At 59.2% G+C, this 17,820-nt stretch overlaps 2 protein-coding genes across 8 annotated transcripts in view; one reads left to right on the forward strand and one right to left on the reverse strand.

Moving 5' to 3' along the window:
- The window catches only part of Aatk (apoptosis associated tyrosine kinase), a 38,201-nt gene extending 30,112 nt beyond the window's left edge, over positions 1 to 8,089 (forward strand). For both annotated transcript variants that reach the window (XM_038326459.1, XM_038326460.1), the window contains exons 7-14: positions 203 to 336; positions 1,868 to 1,952; positions 2,040 to 2,161; positions 2,671 to 2,820; positions 3,104 to 5,705; positions 5,783 to 5,930; positions 6,059 to 6,259; positions 7,028 to 8,089. In XM_038326459.1, the coding sequence (XP_038182387.1) occupies positions 203 to 336; positions 1,868 to 1,952; positions 2,040 to 2,161; positions 2,671 to 2,820; positions 3,104 to 5,705; positions 5,783 to 5,930; positions 6,059 to 6,259; positions 7,028 to 7,068 (3,483 nt within the window). In that variant the 3' untranslated portion in view covers positions 7,069 to 8,089. The remainder of the gene's footprint in view (positions 1 to 202; positions 337 to 1,867; positions 1,953 to 2,039; positions 2,162 to 2,670; positions 2,821 to 3,103; positions 5,706 to 5,782; positions 5,931 to 6,058; positions 6,260 to 7,027) is intronic.
- A 594-nt stretch (positions 8,090 to 8,683) lies between these two features.
- The window catches only part of Baiap2 (BAR/IMD domain containing adaptor protein 2), a 65,976-nt gene continuing 56,839 nt past the window's right edge, over positions 8,684 to 17,820 (reverse strand). For 2 of the 6 annotated variants that reach the window (XM_038325016.1, XM_038325011.1), the window contains exons 11-14: positions 17,112 to 17,180; positions 16,426 to 16,588; positions 14,808 to 14,842; positions 8,684 to 9,152 (exon numbers count right to left, since the gene is read on the reverse strand). In XM_038325016.1, the coding sequence (XP_038180944.1) occupies positions 9,083 to 9,152; positions 14,808 to 14,842; positions 16,426 to 16,588; positions 17,112 to 17,180 (337 nt within the window). In that variant the 3' untranslated portion in view covers positions 8,684 to 9,082. Of the gene's footprint in view, positions 9,153 to 12,438; positions 12,487 to 13,777; positions 14,373 to 14,807; positions 14,843 to 16,425; positions 16,589 to 17,111; positions 17,181 to 17,820 lie in introns of those variants that run through there. The other 4 variants (XM_038325017.1, XM_038325012.1, XM_038325015.1 and 1 more) reach the window with 3 other exon arrangements.

Genomic DNA, 17,820 nt, shown 5'->3' on the forward strand with positions numbered 1-17,820 from the left:
CCTTTACGTGCAGTTTTGATGCAAGCTGAGGCTGCCGTCTCGAGGCTGCTGTGGCAGAGTTGGGACATAGGCTCTGCCGAAACAGCTGTGCGTGCTCAGGATGCCAGCTGATGTTCGGGCCACCAGACCCAGGTTCTCTCAGGGGTGGGTTGCCGTGTACTGGTGGCAACCGCTAGCAGATCACTGTGTGTTCTCTCGGCAGGGGGACCTCAAAGGTTATCTACGGAGCTGCCGGGTGACAGAGTCCATGGCCCCCGATCCCCTGACCTTGCAGCGCATGGCGTGTGAGGTGGCCTCTGGGGTCTTGCATCTACATCGTCACAATTACGTGCACAGGTGAGGGCTAGTGAGACCACACAGACCATGGTCACCAAGCCCTGGTCCCCCAGGGCTCATGAGCTGAGTTCATCTACATAACATCCAATAGCCACTCTGCAAGGACTTTTATAATTCTTAAAATTGTGAAAACTAGCTGGGTGTGGTGACTCATACCTTTAATCCCAGCACTCCGGAGGCAGAGGTAGGCGGATCTCTATGAGTTTAAGTCCAGTCTGATCTACAGATTGCGTTTCAGGACAGCCGGGGCTGAGTAGAGAAGACCCTGCCTCAAAACAAATAAGTAACAGTGGAAAAGCCTGAAGTTTGAAACTCACTTTGTAGACAATTAAATGAAGGCATCCGCATTGTCTACTATCGCGATCAGCCTGGGCCTCACACTCAGCCCCAGCCGGTTTACTCCCATGTAAAGGGAGTGGCTGGACCCGCCCTGCAGTGGGAGGGGTGGCTCTGCCCTGCCTCTGGCCAGGATGCCCAGCCTCCCATGAGCCGGGGACACGTGCTGGAAGAAGTGGCGATGGACGAGTGGCCCTGACAGCCCCGACGCCGCACAGGCCGTCCTCCCCAACAATATCCTGGTGCTGAGTGATGACTCAGCTGACTCCAGCATCAGTGATTTTGTTGAAGAGGGCAGCTGCCAGCCTCCTGCCCCGCCCCCGTCCCATGCCCCGCCCCTGCCCCGCCTACTCCCCGGTCCCGCCCCCGACTCCTGCCCCGCGCCATGTCCCACCCCTGCCCCACCTCCTGTCTAGCCCCAGCTGCCCGTCCAAACGCAGGGACCCAGGCCTCCCTGCCCTGCAGCTGTCCCCTGGCATAGTCCACCTAGGGTCGAGGCAGGCCAGGATGGCTCCATATTCATCCAGAGACCCTCTGCATTTCAACAGTGTGGTAGAGGCAGGCACATCCCATATCGCTCTGTTCTCCTGTGCCCCGAACACTCACGCCCAGCAGGAGGATAAAAGCTGGCATCCCAGGCTTGCCACCGAGTTGGAGGAAGTCCTGGGTGGCTGCTTTGTGGCCCAGCCTGTTCTAGACCAGAGTTCCAGCTCCGTGTAGCAGGACAGGCCTACACTCTAGAACATGGGCTCTGACGGTTGCAGGACCTACTGCAACACTCTAGGCCTCAGGTTCCCCATGAATTCTAACCTCCTGAGGATTCGGGTGATGCTGTAGTGGGGTTGGAAGGGTGGTGGTCCTGGAAGGGCATTACAGACACACCGAACCAGGAAAGGGGTAGAAGCGGCTGGAGTTCTAGTGTTGGTCAGGCAGCACCTTGCTGGGGGTCCAAGAGCATCTTCGAGCATTATATTCTCACGTGCATTGCCACGTTCAAAGTGCCGTCCACACAGGCCTCCCAAAATAGCCAGTGTGGGGTATGAAGTCAGAGCTTGAGCACAAGCCGATGGGCCCTCAGACATCCCTTCCTGCCCGGAGCCAAATCATGCAGCTGTGGGTAAAGGACCTGCAGTGCTGGACACCCCCAGGCCGGCACGCTTTGCTGGCTTTGCTGACGTTGCCTCCCACCCTGCAGCGACCTGGCCCTGAGGAACTGCCTGCTAGCGGCTGACCTGACGGTGAAGGTCGGCGACTATGGTCTATCACACTGCAAATACCGGGTAAGTGAGGGCAGGTGGAGCCCGCGAGCAGGGGTGGCCGCCGAGCTGAGTTAACCCCCATCCCGTCCCTGTCCCTGGGCGTTGCAGGAAGACTACCTCGTGACTGCTGACCAGCTGTGGGTGCCGTTGCGCTGGATTGCGCCAGAGCTGGTGGACGAGGTGCACGGCAACCTGCTGGTGGTCGACCAAACCAAGGCCAGCAATGTGTGGTGAGTGCGGGCCTGGCTGCTGGGAGGGCCCTGGGATGCCGCCTGCCCGGATGCCACCGTGTCTGTGGTGGGGATGCTGATTTCAGCTCTGGCCCCTGCTTCAACATTCCCCCTTCCTTCTCTGGCTAGGGACAGGCTGGCACCCAGGGAAAGCGTACTCACGTCTGCCACCATGTGGCCTTGTGAGGTCACTCGGACTACTAGTTCCTGGTGGGTTCCTGAGGTCCCTGCATTGGCAGAGGGACCGCCGGGGCAGTCAAGGATGTGGGGCCTTCAAGACAGGACCAACAGACACTCACCGATACCGGGGCCAAGGTGCATATTAGGTTAAAGACCCATAATGAGATACTGTTGTAGGTCGTGTGTCCTTATGGGATACAGGGCGTTAACTTGCACCTGTGCCCCTAGAGAGGGGCGGCTGCAGCACAATGAGCTCCCATCCTCACGGCAAGTGTTCAGGGATCCTGCGCAGCCGCGCTCAGCCTGGCCTACTGTGGCTGCCCTTGCAGGTCCCTGGGTGTGACCATCTGGGAGCTCTTCGAGTTGGGTGCCCAGCCGTATCCTCAGCACTCGGACCGGCAGGTGCTGGCTTACGCCGTCCGAGAGCAGCAGCTTAAGTTGCCCAAGCCCCAGCTGCAGCTGAGTCTATCTGATCGCTGGTGAGGACCCCACCCCCCTTAACAGGCATATCAGAGGGGCTACAGCTTGCAGCTGGTTGGTCCACCTCTCCATGGCTTCTGGGTCTCTGCAGCCTAAACAGGCAGGGAGATACCGCACCCAAGACCCCTTCCCGGGCTGCTAGGTCCTCCTTGGGAGATTGCCTTAACTGCCCCCAAAGCACCCCAAGCATGGGGGACCTGAGTATCCCAGGAGGGCAGGTTATACTTCTGGCCAGTGTGCCCGTGGATGTGGCCAGGGCCACCCATGAAGGCCTCCCGGCAGGTACGAAGTGATGCAATTCTGCTGGCTGCAGCCGGAGCAGAGGCCCACGGCCGAAGAGGTTCACCTGCTGCTGTCTTACTTGTGCGCCAAGGGCACCACGGAGTTGGAGGAGGAGTTTGAGCGGCGCTGGCGCTCCCTGCGGCCCAGCGGCAGCACGGGCCTGGGGTCAGGTTCCATTGGCCCGGCAGCTGCCGCCGCTGAGCTCGCCGCCACCTCGTCTTTCCCGCTGCTGGAGCAGTTCACCAGTGACGGCTTCCACGTGGACGGCGACGACGTGCTGACAGTAACAGAGACCAGCCACGGCCTCAACTTCGAGTACAAGTGGGAGGCGGGCTGTGGCGCGGAGGCGTTCCCACCCCCAGGGGGCGTGTCGAGCCCAGACTCCGCGGCGCGCCTGCAGGAGTTGTGTGCACCCGACAGCTCACCCCCGGGAGTGGTGCCAGTGCTAAGCGCCCACAGCCCCTCAGTGGGTAGCGAGTACTTCATCCGCCTAGAGGGGGCAGTACCTGCTGCTGGCCATGACCCGGACTGTGCCGGCTGTGCTCCCAGTCCCGAAGCTGGCACTGACCAGGATAACAACTCCGAGGACAGCACCGTCACTTCTCTCGTTATGGAGCCACTGCTGGGCCACGCACCTCCCTCTGGGGGCCTGTGGGGCTCCTGTGACCACCATTCGTGTAGGAGGCAAGAACCGCCCTGCCCCTCACGCTCACCCTCTCCTGGGACCCCGATGTTGCCGGCTGAAGACATAGACTGGGGTGTGGCTGCCTTCTGCCCACCCTTCTTTGATGACCCATTGAGTGCCTCTCCCTCTGGGAGTCCTGAGGCCCAGCCATCCCCCAGCGACGAGGAGCTGGAGGAGGAGAAGGCAGGGAGGGCTGCTCACCGCGGACACTGGAGCTCTAATGTGTCAGCCAACAATAACAGTGGTAGCCGAGACCCAGAATCTTGGGATCCCGGCTATGTGAGCAGCTTCACAGACAGCTACAGGGACGACTGTTCCAGCCTAGAGCAGACCCCACGGGCCTCCCCTGAGCTGGGCCACCCTCTGTCCCAGGAGGATCCCAGAGAATTTCTGCCCGGGCTTGTGGTAGCAGCCTCTCCCTGTCAGGAGCCAAGCCGCTGCTTCAGCCTGCTCCCTCTGTGTCCGGCCAAAGGCCTGGCACCTGCTGCTTGTCTGGCCACACGCCCCTGGACAGAGGCAGCTGTAGGTGGGGGTGAGAGCCCCCAGGTGGAACCCAGACTTGCCCAGGAGGCTGAGGGCTCTGCTGAATCCCAGCTATCCCTTCCTTCTGTCCCCTCTCCATCTCACGAAGGGGCCTCACTTCCTTCAGAGGAGGCGAGTGCTCCAGACATCCTGCCTGCCTCTCCCACGCCCGCTGCTGGCAGCTGGGTGACTGTCCCTAAGCCAGCCCTCAGTCTGGACAGCTGCGGCAGTTCTCTGGGGCAGGAGGCACCGAGCAGTGAGGACGAGGACGTTACTGAGGCTACGTCGGGAGTCTTCACCGACTTGTCCAGTGATGGCCTTCACACCGAGAAGCCAGGCATAGTTCCAGCCTTGCGCTGTCTGCAGAAGCAGGTGGGGACCCCTGATTCTCTGGACTCTCTGGACATCCCGTCCTCAGCCAGCGATGGTGGCTGTGAGGTCTTGAGCCCATTGGCTGCCTGTCCCCATGCCGGGCAGCCCCGTGCCGCGGATAGTGGCTATGATACAGAGAACTATGGGTCTCCAGAGTTTGTGCTCAAAGAGGCCCAAGAGGCGAGCGAGCCCGAGGCCTTTGGGGAACTAGCCTCAGAGGGTGAGAGCCCAGGGCCCGAGACTTTGCTCTCTGTCTCCCTTGGTGGCCTCAGCAAGAAGAACCCCTACCGAGACTCTGCCTACTTCTCGGACCTGGATGCTGAGTCTGAACCCACCTTTGGCCTTGAGAAGTGCGGTGGGGTCCAGAACTCTCAAAAGGAGCAAGACCTAAAGAGCCCACCTAGTTCAGGGCATCAGTCTGGGCAGGCTTTTCCCGGGCCTGAGGTGCCCAGGGAGGCCCCAGATACTAACCCCAGGGAGGCGCTGCCCCCACCACAGCAGCCAGAGGAGTCCTTGCCGGATGGCCCCAGGCCAGAGCCTCTTGGAGCTCAAGGCCCAGTTGAGGGGCAGCCTGGACCCAGCTCTAGGCATTCTAAAGGCTTCCTGCTGACCTCAGTCCCACTGAGCTCTGAAGGCAATGGTGTGGAGCCCCAGGACCCCCCAGGGCCAGCCCCGCTCGGGAGGATGGGAAGCCCTAGCGTGCCCAGATCCCCACTTTGCCTGGCCCTACCTGGCCGCCCAGGGGCTTTGGAGGGCCGGCCAGAGGAGGAAGAGGACGGCAGTGAGGACAGTGACGAATCTGAAGAGGAGCTTCGATGCTACAGCATCCAGGAGCCCAGCGAGGACAGTGAGGAGGAGCCACCCGCGGTGCCTGTGGTCGTGGCTGAGAGTCAGAGCGCCCGCAATCTGCGCAGCTTGCTGAAGATGCCCAGCCTCCTGTCCGAGGCCTTCTGCGAGGACCTGGAGCGCAAGAAGAAGGCCGTGTCCTTCTTTGATGACGTCACGGTCTACCTCTTCGACCAGGTGGGATGTTGCCGCGGGTATGCATGGGGCTGGGAGAGGGTGGGCAGCCCAAGTCACACGGTGCTCTGCCCCTCCAGGAGAGCCCCACCCGAGAGACTGGGGAGCCCTTCCCCAACACGAAGGAATCACTCCCCACGTTCCCGGAGGGTAGCCCCGGCTCACCCAGTGCCCCGGGCCTGCCGCGGCGGGCTGACCACTTGCCCGACAGCTCCACTCCTGAACAGGGTGAGCAGGTGTTGGGGGCCACATGGTGACATCACTGTCACGCGAGGGCTGGGTTCAGAATGTGATGTCACCTGAAGTGGGGGCTGGGAGGTGACGCAACGAAAGTGACTCTGGGGCCGGACTTGCAGGCAGTAGGTTCGAATGGGATGATGAGTTCCCACTGGTGCCTGGCAAGGCTGCCTTGGTGACTGCACTGGACCCTGCCGACCCCGTCCTGGCCACGCCCACTACGCCAGCTGCGCCCTTCTCACGGTTCACCGTGTCGCCCACGCCTGCCTCCCGCTTCTCCATCACTCACGTATCCGACTCGGAGGCCCAGTCGGTGGGAGGTGAGTGTGGAGGGGCTGAGGTGGAGCAGAGGGACATTGTCGTTGGGCATCCATGAGGGGCGTTGGCAGGGGGAGATTTGGTGGCCCCTGGTCTGCTGGACATTGCCCTCTTAACGGTGTTTGGTTCCTGGCCTTTGGGCAGACACTGTGTCCAGGTGCACTTGACCTACAGCCTCCTGGGTCCCAGGACCCACCGTCCGCCCAGTCTACCCTCCACAGAGGGCTGCCCACCGTCCGCCCAGTCTACCCTCCACAGAGGGCTGCCCACCGTCCGCCCAGTCTACCCTATCGGGACTGTACTCAAGTGGTGGTACCATAGCCCACACTGTCCAGTTGTGTGCCCCCTCCACTGCCTGCACCAAGACAGGCTCCTCTCTGCCAGGTTCCCCTCCTACAGCTTTGACAAGCTCTTTTTGCCTACTCACCCCCCACCCTGCACACCTCTTCCCCAGTTGCCCTAGCTGTGGTAGGCAGCCTTGAGAGAAGGACCTGTCACCCTCATCCCTGGCACAGGGAGGTGACTACATGACAGTGACCATGCCCTGTTTGTTTGGGCCTCAGTTCCCTTTGTTCGAGGACTTGGAGGGCATTTGCTAAGCATTGCCGACTCTGGATCTGGGTGACATGGGGAAGAGAAATGGGTCCATCTCCCGCCCACCCACAGGTCCACCACATTGGACAGGCCTGTTGGTGAGCCAGGCAGTTGCAGGGGTGGGAGAACCCGTCTGGTTATGGCCTCACGTACTCACACAGCGCCCCCTTTACCAGGCCCAGCAGCAAGTGCTGGGGGCCAATGCACAGAGGCTTGAGGCCCGGGTAGTTTCGCCCTTCGGAGGCTGGTGTCACTGGAGCCCCTGCCATCCTGTCCGGGCAGCAGCAAGGATGGTGACTGGAAATGAGTGGGGACCACCGACACCCCCACAGCTCCCTGGAGAAGCAGGTGGATGAGAGGCCTCTATCTAGCCCTGGACGCGTGGGGCCGTGGGCCTCCTGTGCTGCTTGATGGGAGAATGTGTCTTGAGTGGACACTGGGGTTTGCTGCTAGCCCCTGGACATACCTGCAGCCCGAGAGCCTGTGGGTGTCCGTAAGCGTATACATACACACTCAAGAAGGGCCCCTGACCCCTCGGTGGCTCTGCACTCCTGGGCACACACACCCCCAATCACCGCCCTGCAGCCACTCTTCCTATATGGCTGGTGGTGGTAAACTGGCCTCTGGCCAGGACCATGCAATCCAAGGGCCTGCATGCCCTGTTGGCTACATCCTGCCTCGTGTTCAAAGGACACTTGGCCAGGTTTCTAGGCTTTAAGCCTACAGGTCCCTTTTGGGTCCCCCACCTTTCTTACATGGGTCTAGATTTGCTCAGAGCAAGGCTGGACCCCTGGGCTCCAAGCCCTTATCTCAGAGTCTGTGGCTGGCTCCCCTTCACTTTGTCTGCAGAAGCCCGTCCCCACAGGGGCCGTCTGGATATTCTGGCCTAGATCCTGCTGCAGAGCAGAGGCTTCCAGGCTGCAGCCGGACCACCCTAGAGATGCCCTCTACAGGGTAGTGTGGGCACTCTCCCTCACAGAGTGGTAACCTGCCCCATACCCTGGTCAGGGGAGAATAGGGTGTACCCTACAGCCACTGTGGGGCTCCTGCCTGCAGGCAGGGCTGGGAGAATACAGGGCTGGGGTGGGCCGCACAGGGAATATTTTTTGTAATTTGCTGGAGTGAATGGAGATGGGGTGATTCTAAGTTATTGTTGCCAAAGACATGTAAAGTATATTGTTGCTTTGGGAGCTGGGCAATGTGTTTTGTTTTTGTTGTTTTTAGTTTGAGGCTTAGGATGCTGGTGCAATGATTTTCTTGTTCCTTGTTTTTTAAGAGAAACCAAGCTAAGAAAAAAAAAAAAAAAAACAGCCTTTGTGCTCAGTGTTTTCTTTCCGGGTCTGTAGCTAACACTCCCAGAGGGATGGCAGACAGGAACCCAGCGGTCATCTCTCCTTTCCCTCCAGAAGGCTCTCTTAGGTCAGATGAGCCGGCACCTTGCAGAGTAGCCCTCTGCCCACCCTAGCCTGTCCTCAGGCAGTAGCGGTGGAGGGGGGCAGGGGACGGAACTCCCTACTCCTCACTCTGCCCTGTTGGGGGACTAGCCCGTGTGCCCATGATGAGTAGGCGGCTCCAGAGGTCCCGCCTGGGTCTTCTCTGCACCCTAGAGCTCCTGCCATCGACTCAGTTCATGGCACTGCTGCAAAGATCTGATGCAGTCTCATAAGGGCCTGCGTTTTAACTGAAGCGGAGAGGCAGTGGGGGAGCTGGGCTCGGCCGGGCTCGCCTCTAGCGCAACAGCACAGCTGTGCTTGTGATAAATTATTCTTATAAGGGTACAGGTGTGCCCCGCCCTGTTCCTGGCCATGCTCCCAGGCTAACAGAACACACCGTAACAGGTGGGTACATGTTTATTGACCAGACACACATGTGGGCTAAAAAATTAAAAATAAAAAAAAAATTCAGCATGGGAACGGGCCCCCTTCCAGCTACAGGCTGACAGAATGTCCTCTTCTGTGTTCAGAGGCACTTGCGGTTCCACAGTTGGGGTCATAGATGCCTGCCCCTTAAGTGCTGGCCCTCTGTTGGGGCACATCCGTGGCTGGCATACTTGACTTCTGGAGGCGGCAGCCTCCGCTCCAGGATCACCTGGGATCCAGCCCCAGGCCGGGCTGACGTGAAGGACTGTCAGGGAGTGGGGCAGGGCTGTCTTCTCCAGACAGGAGCACACGGCGGCGGTTGCCCTGGGTATGGCGTGGGTGGTGGACGCATTGGTGACGCGTAGGAGCCCGTCAGCTGAGCAGAGGGGCTGATCTGTCGTTGGTCACTGTCGGTTTCAGATGGACGTTGGCGAAGGGATTCCTGGGGAGAGAAGAGCAGGTTCAGTTTGGACAGGTGCTTCGGCTAAGCTGTGCCACCAAGCTACTCCTGAGACCCCCAGTACTAGACCCCAATGGCTTATTCTTGGAGCCAGGCAGAGCTGGGTGCCATCTCAAGACCTGTTAGCCCCTAGCGTGACCACCCACTGACACCTTACATGTTCCACGCTGGGTGGCAGAGTGGGCATGATGGTGAGGACCGGCTGTTCCCTTCCCGACAATGTCCTTAAGGAAGGCCTGCTATGGTTTGGTAAGCCCCCACCCCCAGGCCGAGCCCAAGGAGTGGTTCTCCCGTGCACAGAGGACAGCTCAGCGGGTCACACGAACCAGCCCAGGCATGCAGGGCGCCGCAGGAGGCACACTGTAGACACGCAGACACGACAGACACGAGGCGCACGCGCCCCGACTCTACAGGCTGCGGATGGACACCACGGCCACTGCCTTGGCCAGGCGGCAGAGGGACTGGCCACCTCCCTGAGTGGTGGCTAAGCCACCAAGTGCCCCTCAGGCCACAGCTGATACACAGGGACAAGACTCAAGACAAGAAGTGGGAATGGAACAGATGAGCAAGAATGGGCTGCGGCAGCCCAGCCCTCCCGGAAGCCTGTCCTGCAGTCCCTGTCAGGCCTGGGAGGACCCGCTCAGGTGGGAACAGCGCAAGGCAGTAGGTGGGAGGGGCCAGGCAGCTCCACAGTGACAGCACGGATGGCGCGTGAACACGGGGACTCGCGAGGCACAGGACTGCACTTCCAAGGAAGCGTGCTTGGCTCTACATCCATTACCTGGAATGTCACCTCTGTGCCTGGTGGGTTCTCAGAAGCCCAGGGTGGGCGAGCAGGCTCTCCATTCAGGGTCCCCAGGAAGACCTCCTAGGTAGAGTCTCACCCTACATTTTCCTGAAGATTACATTTTCTACAGATCTGAAACACTCGAGCTGTGAAGGTTTGAAAGGTGGAGCCCAGGGAGGCGTGCAGATCCCTGCTGGCTCTGTTGCTGCTCACCTCTGCCCAGAGCCTAAGAGGTTAGGGGCCACCACCTGCTGCTCTGCCTGCAGCTTGAGGTCTGCCCCACGCCAGGCTTCTCTACTCTGCATCCCCTCCCTGTGAGACTGGACCCTGCCATCGTAGTGAGGGTGCTAGCTGCAGGCTCCGGCATGGCCAGGCTGTCCCTGGCTCACTCCACATTCTACAGAAGGGTTCTCAAGCCGGGCAAAGGCAACAGCTCTGGGGAGACTTGAATGAGGACAGGTCTTTCTGTTGAGGGGATGGGACAGAACAGAGCAATGAGCAGGTCCCAGGGCAGGGTTATCATGGGACCAGGCCTGAGCAGTATGGCTGACATATTTACAGAACACGCCCGACTACTGCCCACTGACTCCCATTCTAACTCACAGAAAGAGTCATCACCAGCTAGGACCAGAGAGGAAGTCCAGACCCAGAGTGCCCCACCCAAAAGGCTCTCTGTTCTCAAACACTTTCTTCTCTCCTCCCCCAAAGCCACGGGGGGGGGGGGCAGTTCAGAGCACAGAGAACCATCCAGAGACGCCAAAAGCCAAGGCTAAGTCTTGCTCTGTACATGTTCTAGTTAGCAGAATCCAGGGACACACTTCCTTTCAAGGATGCTCAAGAGATATTAACCTGCAGGGGACATGGCCAGCACATGGTATGCCCAGCAGCGGCTATCGCCAACAGTGGGAGGACCCAACAACAGAGCCTGCACCAATAGAAAAGGAGGACCAGGCATCCAGGCCTGGGATCCGGGAACGACAAATGGCGTTTATGCAGGATGGAACCGGCTGATGCAGAATAGTGGGACACCAGCTGGGTACCCGCCTGTGCCAACTCTCTCCCCTGCTCTGCAGACAGCCATCCATGAACACGCTGTGATCAGAAACCTAGAGAGGCTCAACTCCCCTGCATCAGCACAGCCTGCCTTCCCCTCCTCCGTTTTTCATGATTTTCCTCAACAACCATGGGACGAGAGGCTGGCTGCCGCCGAGGACAGTCCTGCACATACCTGTGGACTTACACAGGACTGGGGTACCCCCAGAACCAAGCCAAGGGTGGTAGCAACCCTCTTGCGGTCCTAAATTCAGGGTGAGGCTGTATGTGGACGGACATCCCTCAACCACAGGTAGCTTCGGAATACCCCTTCACCCAGGCTAGGTGAGCTGGAAGGCTAGGCAGACTGTGGGGAATGTCCAGGGGCCATGTGGCAGCACTGTGCTGAGACTCCAGGTCCATTCTGTTCTATGTCTATCACACCCAAGTCCCAGGCCTAGTGCACACGGGACCCGGTCCCAGGGAGAGCTCCGCCAGCCTCCCTGAGCCTTTCCCCATGCCGCTGCAGGTGAGGACGACATGGCCCTTAACTGGGCAGGAGATGTAGGCCTCCCAGAGAACATCTTAGGTAGGTGTGCAGTTAGAGGCGGGAGGGAGTGGCCGGCCCAGAGTCAGCCAAGGGCATCTCACGCTCTCTGCAAATGTCAGCGGAACTCAGCTACAGAATGCACACTACACAGATTCCCATCTGCCCAAGTGGCCTGGCTGCCCACAGGCTGGGACACGCCACTGTGACTCTCAGGGAGGTAATGACCACTCCTGTTAAGGGACACAGGTCCCGGCTTCTCATGCCACCCCGTCTGTGGTGTGGCGAGGGAGTAAATGCCCCCTCCGCCGTGGTGGGCAATGTGGAGCAGTGCCCTCCTCCCTGCCCCAAGTGGCCCACTTCTCCAGCACCAAGGGACACAGGCAGTCTGGCCAGTGTCTTGTGGCCATGTGAGGAGATGGAGGGAACCGGAAGAGGTAAGAAAGATCAGAAGGCAGAGGTCCACGTGACCCTAGGCCCGGGCTTGGTTCAGCTGTGGCACTCAGCAGCTGGGCTCATACCCACCCCCCACAACACCCTAGGAACACCCAGGTACAAGCTCAGTGATTGGGGAAGGCTGTCCCCCAGGCCACCTTTTGATTGGATGAAGCACCTAGCAGGGAAGGAGAGGATAGATGTGGGCCAGTCCTGGCAGCGAAGGCAGTCACGGGGCAAGGTTAGAACCACAAGCCTCCAGGCAGAAGGAAGGTAGGGGAACCGCAAGCCCAAGGAGGGAACCAGTGGAAAGAAGGCCCAGCGCCCAGAGCGAGGCAACTCGGCAGACTACCAGGCCCTGCCAGGCAGCAGAATCCCCCTGCAGAGGCTGTCCTGATTCAGGCCAGAGGATCCAGCCATAGCCACTGCAGGTGCAGACAGATGGGCCCAAAACCAGGTCAACTTACTAACTCTAGTCAGGGGCAGCTCAAAATCTGGCCACTTCGACATCAACACTGTAAGGAAACACAAGGCTTATTGTCAAACTGGAGCAGCGGATGCGTGTCTAAGGACCCTGGGAAGCAGAAGGCCAGACAGGATGAACACCGGGTGGAGGAGGTGCAGGCTGCCAGGAAGGGACCTGCAGTCCTTGGGTAAACAACCCCACCTGCTGGGCAGAGAGCCGGGTGGGAGGCTCAGGAGTCAGCCAGCACAGACAGAGTCTGCACCAGCCAGGGTGGGAGCCACCTCGGTGCCATCGAGCCGGCCAGCTGGGGTGCACTGAGGTGCGGCCTGGTCCACGCAGCCCCCACACATGCCAGGGAGCTGGAAGGAGGCACCAGACCAACTCAGTGCAATAAATAAAACCTTTATTCCAACAGTTGACTGCAGTACAGGGCACAGTTCGGATTTTTAAAAAAAAGGAAAGGAAAAAGGAAAAAAAATATTTCTTAGCACTTTACATCTTCATACAAGTTTGCTGTTTTGTGTCTACATTCATCCATTGCACATGGAATCCCCTGGATTGGAAACTTTTTAGCAAAATTAGAACAACACAGAAAGTTCTTTACACAGGTCCAAGTTCTGGCTGTGTTTTCCTTAAATATAAAACAGGGTCTGTCTGTCAGTGTCTGAGCTGCTGCGGCAGACTCGACCAGCCACGCCCTAGTCCTCGGCAGGCTTGTGGAAGGGTTTTGCTAACCACATCAGAGGCGCGTCTGCAGCTTCCCAAGGGCTCCCGCCAGGTGCAGGGTTGAGCCCGCTGGGCCTTGGGCTCCACAGCCCAGAATTCAGTGTGTGAAGAGACAAAAACAGTAGCCACTGAGTCCAGTGTCCCTGTTTCTAAAGTCACCAAGACACACAAAAGATGAGCGTGCCTAGGAGGAGCTGGGCCAGGGCCTGCCTCTCCCCTGGCCCTCTGCAGCCCAGGGGCAACAGGGCCGTGACTCCCTCAAAGGCTGGTTATAGAAATGATTCCCCAGAAGTGTGTGTGTGGATGGATGGGTGGGGTTGGTCTCGATGTCTTTGGAATGTCCGCATGTGGCCGGGCAGCACCTGCTTGTCCCCAGCTCCCGCCAGGGCACTGGCATGAGGTAGCGCCACCCTGGTAGGGACGCCGCACTCCGTTCTATATGTACCTGCCCAGCCGGGTCTGCCAAGGGAAGAGGCCCAGTGCCTGGCGTTGGGGGTGGGCAGGGCCTGGCTGGGGTGCAGCCTCCATCACAGGAGCGGCCAGCTTCCTCAGGAGGCTCCCCGAGTGCCCGTGTAAGCCTCTTTACTCGGCGCAGCCCTTGGAAGGGGCCGGGCCTGAGCCCCCAGGGCCCTGAGCCCCTTCCTGTCCTAGAAGACGCCAGTACTCTGGCAGTCAGATGCAGAGTAACAGTACGTACACCGGAGTCCATGCATATCTGTTTTTGTTTTTAGGAAAAAAATAGTCCTTTTTTCCTGTTTTTCTTTTTTTTCATTTTTTTCTTTCTTTCTTTCTTTTTTTTTTTTTTTTTTTTTTTTTAAAGATTTTTCTTTTTCTTCAAACTCTAGACCTGGCTCATGGCCAGCCTTACAAAAGGGATGTGCATCGTGAACACCACGGGGCTAGGGCAGCGGGTGAGGGCACTGCTTTGCCACCCAGCCAGCAGGCCCCGCCTGGCAGTTAATTCTCAAGACTAGGGACACCTGTTGGGGGCATGAGCACAGGGGGCGCAGGGAGCAGCACCATGGACCCTGGGGGATTTCAGAGTCTGGGATCACCAACCAAAAGGCAGGAGCGTGTGGGAAAGAAAACAACCCGGGAACAAACCAACGAGAGCTGAGGAGGGAAACCGGAGGAGACGGGGAAGAGCTCTTCAGAGCAGCTGCCCAGGGTCAGCGTCCTCACACTGTGGACACCAGCGTGCCACTGCCACTGTGGAACAAAGCACAGGACAGCTGCCCAGATGCATGCCGCCGTCAGCCGGAGCCTGGCAGCAGCCCTAGCCAGCAGCCAGGCTGTGCCCAGGGATGGCAGCTCCAGCCCTTAGTGCAGTCCTACCTGGTTCTAGGGAGAAAAGGTCTAGAGGTGGCTGACGACCCTCCCCAACACTGTCTCGCCTGCTGGGATGGACAGAGCAGGCCCAGACACCAAGAACCAGCAGGATGGAGGATGTGCTCGCTCCACTTAGAAGAGAACGGGGTAGGAACCCAGGAGGGGTGGGTGGGTCCGACTCTGGTGGCAGGCTCAGGGTCAAGCCTTGAGTTCCCAAAGTAAGAAACGCCAGTTTCCAGGCCCCAAGAGAGAGGTTACTCTCACCAAGCCCGTGGTCACCCGCCCACAGTCCCAACCAAGTCAGAAGCCTCTTACCTGCTCACCGACCGCGCCCCGTAGTCATCCAGACCCTGGGGAGCAAAGACAGAGCAATCACATGGGGCTGCAGTGACTAAGACTCAGGCCCTTACTGACAAGGTTTCCCTGGTACAGTCCTCATAAAGATGGCTCTGCCCATGTTGTACAGGCTGGGGTCCCCAGGAAGCTGGCTCCATCCCCACCACTCCCTAGCCTCTCTTTAGTCACTGTGGCTGGGGAATATTATTCCAGGCGGCGACATGGATGTGGTGACCTCACAGATCAACAGGGACACCTCCTGTCTGGCCAGTGGTAGGCTGGACCGTGTGTGCCCTCTGTGCATACGGGACAGTGACTTAATGACATCACTGCATATGCCTCCCATGCACTGGGGCTCCCCCCCCAGAAATAGTTTCTGTGGGGACAGTGAAGAGGGGTCAGAGGTCTCAGTAGGCAGAGCGCCTTCCTGCAAAGCCAGGGACTTTGGAGGCAGACAGAGAGATGAGCAATGGGACGGATGCTTCAGGAGACCACAGATTACCACCCCACCTCACAGATGCCTGGGCTGGCTCTGAGCTGGGGCTCCCGCCCAGGAGGGGACACTCTGGGCACGGACTAACACTAGCTGCAGAGAGCTGCCCATCTCCATCCGATGCGCTGAGCCCAAGGTATTATGGTGAGTTCACCATCCTTGGCTTTCCCAGCCTTGAACCAGTCCCTTCCCAGAGGCTGGCCTATGCCCAAGGTCTATTACTCCACCTGGACACCCCGCTGCCACCGCATGCTTCGAGCGCCAGCTCCAGTGTGGCTCTGATATGAGCGAAGGTTCCAGCCAAGGACATTACCGTCTAGACCCCTCAGACTCAAGCCCCCAAATCAGTCACAGCACCTGAACCGCAGACTCCCTGGAGGGAGCCCTTCCAAAGTGTCCCCTTCCCTCTAGGGCAGGATGGGTACAGCCAAAAGGAGGATCTTGTCTGCTTCAAACATGAGTGTACATCCTTGTCATACTGTCAACAGTATGATTCTGGGACACCATGATGGTCCTCAGGTGACCCAAGAAATGGAAATGGTGGGCTCTCTTTCTTTTCCCATGTCCAGGGAGAGGTAGGGCTGGATGGAGCCACAGACAAGCTGCTATCCCTTCTGCCCAAGGCTAGAACAGACCAACCTTCTTGGCATGGGAGTCCCAGGTTCAGGTTTGTAGGAGCCACTGTCCAGCCCCATGGGTCCGTCCTACACTCAAAGCCAGACCCCACCTCGGACACGCGGACTGCTAGGGGTTTGCCAGGGACCCTCCTGAGGGCCGAGAGGCCTTAACCAGCCACCAATGGCCTCCCGCTGACTAGAAAGCTCTGGACAGCAGCAGAGACACCTAGCACCCTGCAGCCTTCAGGGAAGGAGTTTGAAGCTCTGATCCCCTGGCCCCGAGGTCCCCAGGTCAGCCAAGCCCAAGTCCCACAGCACACTGAGCAGAAGGCTGCTGAGTACATCAAGTCTGGTAGGAAGTGTGGCTAAAATCCCAAGCTACAGAGCCTCTGCCTCAGGCCTGTCAGCCGAGAGGCCCAGACACCAGTTAGTACCAGTGCCAGGCTCTTGCCAACCAAGTCCACGTGCCCCAGGCCCTAGGGCTCACCTGAGAGAAGGCAGGAACCGCCACACTGTAGGGTCTCTGCTTGAAAGTCCCAGCCGTCTGTGTGGGGAAGGCCCGGGAGGATGTGCCGTAGTCGGGGGGAGGGATGGCCAGGTCATCCTTGTCCAGAAGGTTGCCTGTGCTGCTGCTCTTGCCCTGCTGCAGGCTGTGGGGACAAGGGGCTCAGGCTGGCCAGTGTCCTCTGGAGATACCCGCTCAGCTGCTCTGGGCTGCTGTCAGCAGCCAGTGACATTCTTAGGACTTCCCCTCTGCCCTCCCTGACCAGTTTCCCTGGACTGTGTGTACAGATGCACCAGGGTGGAAGGGGGAGGGGAGTGGCCAAACACTTGCTGGGGAAGCCCTGTGACAGGCAGCCATTCACCTTTCCAAGAGCAGCTGGGATTCTCCAAGGGTCAGGAGACACTGGAGACTCAGGGGACCTCCAACCCCGCTCTCAGAGGTAGGCAGTGAGGCGTGGCAGTCAGGATGGGCCAACAGCTGCCCCACACTGCACCTGCTGTTCTTCCCACGGCTCTTGGGACCCCCAACCCCCAGAACACCCCCTAACACCGCAGCATCCCACACTCTCCCACATATGATCTCAAACATACAGCAGGGCCTATGAGACGGTGCTGTAGAAGCCCTGCCCAGTTTGTTGCCCAGGGGCCCTGACTAGCCAGTACGCTCACCTCATGTGCAACCTGTCACTTCCGTCGCTGTCCAGGACCCGAGTGTAGGAGAAGGGAAACCAGCCCCGCCTAGAAGAAAGGCCCTAGGTGAGAGAGCCCAGAATCCATTCTATAGGCTCTTCAGATGCAGCACAGTGGCCCCTGCTGACCGCTGTCAGATCGCGGGTCCTACTGGTTCCCCAGCCTGTCCCCATGCTCCAGGGAGACCATGATCTGACGTGGCTGGAGCCAGCTCTGCACCTGGCCCCAAGGGTGAGGCAGCCTAGAAGCTCAGTTTGGTGGAGCCATGGGTCTGACCACCTGTACCTCACCTGCCACACAGCCCACTACCATGATGGGTCCAGACCAGGAGACCAGTGGGACAGAGGCGACAAAGCTTCCTATTCCTCAGAGACCTCTCGCAGGCTCCCTGCCACGTAGGCAGCTGCCACTGGGGCACAGCAAAGCTCAGCTTATGCCTCGATTTGGCCACAGCGGCTTAGCATAAGGGGTCAAAGACAGACCCAGATAAAAGCTACTGCTTTCCCGGGGATGCGGGCTGCCTCTGGGTGGTGCCAAGACTTGGTGACATTGCCGCAGGCTATTCAGGCCTACAGGAGAGTTTGGAGGGAGGTGTCTCAGGCTGGTCAAGTCTGCTCTGCCACATACTTTAGGGAAACCATACATAGGCTCCCATCTTGAAAATGGCCAGGTGTGCCACCATGCACAC

This window comes from Arvicola amphibius, chromosome 4 (genome assembly GCF_903992535.2).
Source record: "Arvicola amphibius chromosome 4, mArvAmp1.2, whole genome shotgun sequence".
Taxonomy (NCBI): Eukaryota; Metazoa; Chordata; class Mammalia; order Rodentia; family Cricetidae; genus Arvicola; species Arvicola amphibius.